Source organism: Engraulis encrasicolus, chromosome 20, assembly GCF_034702125.1.
Source record: "Engraulis encrasicolus isolate BLACKSEA-1 chromosome 20, IST_EnEncr_1.0, whole genome shotgun sequence".
NCBI classification, from domain to species: domain Eukaryota; kingdom Metazoa; phylum Chordata; class Actinopteri; order Clupeiformes; family Engraulidae; genus Engraulis; species Engraulis encrasicolus.
The window spans coordinates 15,655,253-15,660,252 of record NC_085876.1 but is presented as its reverse complement, the minus strand read 5'-3'; the positions used below and the strand labels follow the sequence as shown (position 1 = coordinate 15,660,252).

Here is a 5,000-nt window from a genome sequence, read left to right as displayed (position 1 = left end):
AAGTCATTGGAAGGAATTTACTGTGACATAAATTGACTTAAAAAGAACATTTAACAAAGCATAAATAAATAAAAACTAGAGATGATGATGGATGGCAGCTTAAAGAATGCCACACACTCAACCACACATACGGCACAGCAGGCATTCCAATGGTCAAACGTGTACAAAAACAACAGATCAGATTAATCAACTGTTAATGCAGTACAACAACAAAAGACCACAACCAATGCCATACAACTAAACACAGATAAAAAAGAGAAAAAAGTCTGCATCAATCAGGATTTTTATGGTCCCACTTGTTTTTATCAGTTTTCCGTGACGTTTATTACCCGAAAAGTCACGGAAAAATAAAAAAAACAAGTGGGAGCATAAAAACCCTGGTTGATACAGACTTTTTTCTCTTTTTCATCTGATTTTTTGCTTGTCCTGCTCTCAGGTCAGACGTTTGGATGTGCGGACTTTAACTCACTCTTTACAATTAAACGCAACCACTAACTCAACAGCGCTGTGAAGGTCAACATTGTACAAACAACTATCAATACAGTACAACAACCAGATGAATAATGTATATAATTCCGTAATTAACTGTTAATGAAGTAGACAACCAGACTACTATCCTACAACAAATGCAACACAATTACTGTACACACAGCTAAGAAAAATCAATAGCAGTGCTATCGTTTAGGCGCAACTACCAATACCACACTATCATAACTGATGAACAGCAAACTCCATACAACTCCTGAACACAGTTATTACACCACACCCATCAAACTAAGAAACTAAAAGTCTACTCCCAAGTGGCAATGACAGTCACTTGCAGTCAGGGATTAAAAAAACACATCAGAGTTTATCTACGTAAATTAGAGGAAAGATCCCTGCAGATGCCCCCCCCCCCCCCCCCCCCCCCATGTCAATATAAAACTCCATGTTGCTAAGCAACTGGTATCGTCAAATGGTTTGGGATTCTGTCTTTGACACACAAGATTTTTTTTTCTTTTCACCTTGGAGAAATGTCAGAGAGATTCCAAGAAAAGTATAACACTATTTTGTTCATCTAATTTTGATAACCATCAAACCAAAGATTCTTCTAGTAGAGTAAGATACTTCAGGCTCTGACTTTTTGACGGTTGAGAATAAATAGAGTTTGCTTAGCGCTGTATATGGCAGTAGTGCACATCTTGTGCAAGCCGCCACCAAACATCACAAAAACAGAAAAAGGAGGAGGGGACAACGCCTCCATAGGACACCAAACTTGTGGACGTTGTTTCTACCAGTGATGTTGGCTATGATTATGTCCTCCATTGTAAATCGCTTCGGTTAAAAAGCGTCTGCCAAATGCAATGTAATGTAATGTAATAAAGCTCACCTGATATGTTGGTGGTGATCTCGGTGAGTGCAGTTTGGCCGAACCCCTTGGAGGTGCGTGCGCGGACAGAGACCAGGTAGGTGGTTCCGGGGTGGAGGCCGGAGAACATGTGGTATGTCTCGTTACGCAGCTTGGACACTGTGCGGCGGGGGCCAGGAACGTTGACACTAGGGTCGGACGACTCGATGCTCTGGTAGCTGATCTGAAGAGGAAAAAGATTTGAGATGGATCATTACATATTTTCTCATGTACGCATTGGTTTGTTTTCTTGGATTTGCTGGACATAATGATGTGGCTCCATTGGACCATTGAGCCATTGGACAGTATGCCTGATTTATCTTTTTTATATATTTATTTGTTTACCAACCGCAGTAGAGTAGAATTGCGTAGACACTATATTTACCCGTTATCATATAGTAAATCATTTGCCTAATGACATGGCACCAATGCAACAAATTGTGATATAGTTGGAATACAACATCTTACAGTAAACAACTTTTCCTGTTAAACCCAAAGAGATAATTTGGTGCAGCAAAGCTGAGGTAAGAATTGGAAACTCTTTCTCTCTCACACACACACACAACTATCCTGCTATGCACCAATGAAGTCCTAAATTACATTGCAGCGCTATCACACCTAATGCTGCTCTCGTCTCCACAATATCTTCTCTTTCAACACTCTGACTCTGACTTGTTATTTCTTTCACTCTCTTTCTGTCCCCATTTTCATGTCTTTCTTTCTCTCCCTCTTTCCATCTCTAAGTTTGTCTTTGCCCCCTCTGCCCTAATACTACAACTGTGCATGGTTATGTTTATTCTGATGTGTGTGCGGGCATATTTCTATATGCTTCGGCTTATTTATACAAAACTATAATTTATTCTATTAAATTCAAGCCTAGGTCGAACCTTGGTTCCCATGAGAGTAATGGGGTAGGGTTGGGTAATGACCCAGGCTGGATTCGAACCCAGATCCCTCTGGGCAATGTGCAGCCCATGTATGATACACCGTGTTACGTAATACAGTGCAATACAGCACCCTCTCTGACTATATGCAACCAACTCAACTCAACCCTAAGATAGGTTAACAAAAACCCAACAATAAGGCCAGATTCAGACTAGAGCATGGCGGACCGGCAGCGAGACGACTGAGGTCTTTCTGCTGAGTTTCGGTTGGTTTGCTCTAATCTGCCTTTCACACCAACAGCGTCGGCGTGCGCGGCCAGTCCTGTTCAAAATCCCTTCACAGCCATAGCTAGCTCGCTACTTTGGCATTGATTTGAATGGGATACCGCCGGCAGCTGCCATCCAAAAAGCGCTCGAGTTCTATCTTCCAAAAGCGGCTACTGCCCGACTACCGCCGGTTGGTGTGGAACGACAAATATGTTCCCATGTATTTTCGCCACTGCCAGTAGAAATCGCTTCGCGTCCCCGCTCTGGTGTGAATTAGGCCTAACATTAATAACAACCCAACAGCCTGCCCTGGGATAGGTTAACAACAACCCAACATCCTGCTGGCCACTCATGGCCTTTCCTGAGTAATATGGAGGTGAGGGTGAGATCAGGGCTGCATATGCCACAGTGTGGCCGAGTGTGAAATGGAAATAGGCTGCAGTAATTATGTGGCGTGACTGCTGGCCCATATGACAAGAGTCCACTGAGGCAAATAAGCCAATATAATGTTTGTCCTCCACGTAATTACAGGCCCCGGATACACTCTATCCTGCTTCATTATCGTGAAATACACAAACATACACGTGACATGCGCACACACGCACACATGAGCGCACACATACACACATACACACAGTCCAGGGATACAATAATCTTTCCTGTCTCATTATCGCGAAAACACGAAAAGTTCCGGAACTCGGTTTTGTGCTAATGACTATGATATAGTGCACATACACCCAAGAGCAGCTAGTAGAAAGGTAATGACTGTACTGACGTAGAGGAGAGGAGAGAAGAGCAGAGGAGAGGAGAGGAGAGGAGAGGAGATTAGAGGAGAGAAAGAGTAGAGTAGAGTAGAGTAGAGGAAAGGAGAGGAGAGGAGAGGAGAGGAGAGGCGAAGGAGAGGAGAGGAGAGGAGAGGAGAGGAGAGGAGAGGAGAGAGAGTAGAGTAGAGTAGAGTAGAGTAGAGTAGAGTAGAGTAGAGTAGAGTAGAGTAGAGTAGAGTAGAGTAGAGTAGAGTAGAGGAGAGGAGAGGAGAGGAGAGGAGAGGAGAGGAGAGGAGAGGAGAGAAGAGAGGATGAGGAGGAGGATAGGAGAGGAGAGTAGAGGAGAGTAGAGGGATGGAGGGGAGAAGAGAAGAGAAGAGAAGAGAAGAGAAGAGAAGAGAAGAGAAGAGAAGAGAAGAGAAGAGAAGAGAAGAGAAGAGAAGAGAAGAGAGAAGAGGAGAGGAGGAGGAGGAGAGGATAAGAGAGGAGAGGATAAGAGAGGAGAGGAGAGGAGAGGAGAGGAGAAGAGAATAGAGGGGAGAGAGTAGAGGAGAGTAGAGGAAAGGAGAGGAGAGGAGAGGAGAGGAGAGGAGAGGAGAGGAGAGAGGAGAGGATGGGAGAGGAGAGAGAGGAGAGGAGAGAGGAGAAGAGAATAGAGGGGAGAGAGTAGAGGAGAGTAGAGGAAAGGAGAGGAGAGGAGAGGAGAGGAGAGGAGAGGAGAGGAGAGGAGAGGAGAGGAGAGGAGAGGAGAGGAGAGGAGAGGAGAGGAGAAGCGGCATATTTCTTGTGTTTCGTTTTTTGTTTTTCTACCCCTCACGTAACAGTCCCCAATGCTTTCTGACTACTGACCTCATACTGTGTGATGAGTCCATTGGGTTCCACTGGCTCCTCCCACTTCAGGAAGATCAGGTCGTCCAATGGAGTGAAGCTCAACGAGTCAGGGGCAATACCTCCAGGAACTAAACACACACACACACACACACACACACACACACACACACACACACACACACACACACACACACACACACACACACACACACACACACACACACACACACACACACACACACACACACACACACACACACACACACACACACACACACACACACACACACACAACCAAGGGGAGAGAAAAGATAATCAGAGGAGCTTTTAATAAATGCATCTGGTATACTATAGGGCAGTGGTCTCCAAATATTTTCCCCCATGGGCAAAATTATGTAGCGCGAATGAGGCTGAGGGCCAAACAAATCGCCCAACTGTATGGCCACAGATAGAATACATACACTGTATGTTTTCATTTGTTCCAACCTCATGGCTGGCCAAATGTTTGTCATGCCCGGGCCAGACCTGGCCCACAGGCTGCCATTTGGAGACCACTACATAGGGAACAATTACAGTAATTATAAACATAATAATCCCCATGTGGATTTTACACATTCAGCCAGATATGGAACCATATGGTGATTTCTCTGGCTTTTTAAAAACATAACCAAGCAAGGTAAACTGTAACATGAAGCAACTTAACATACTCAAACACTTTCTCCCCAATGATACAAAACTACTAATTAGACATTTGAGAAGGCCAGACAGACTAATCATCTCTCAATATCCTCTCCATCGGATAACACAAAGGCCACAGAGACAAGAATAAACAACTGAAGGCTGTAAGGTAGTGTTTCTCAACAGGGG

At 44.3% G+C, this 5,000-nt stretch overlaps 1 protein-coding gene across 1 annotated transcript in view; it reads right to left on the bottom strand.

Annotated features, from left to right (window-relative positions):
- The window catches only part of LOC134436339 (receptor-type tyrosine-protein phosphatase U-like), a 310,831-nt gene that overhangs the window by 84,150 nt on the left and 221,681 nt on the right, over positions 1 to 5,000 (bottom strand). The window contains exons 10-11 of the mRNA XM_063185499.1: positions 4,152 to 4,261; positions 1,370 to 1,571 (exon numbers count right to left, since the gene is read on the bottom strand). Of these exons, the coding sequence (XP_063041569.1) occupies positions 1,370 to 1,571; positions 4,152 to 4,261 (312 nt within the window). The remainder of the gene's footprint in view (positions 1 to 1,369; positions 1,572 to 4,151; positions 4,262 to 5,000) is intronic.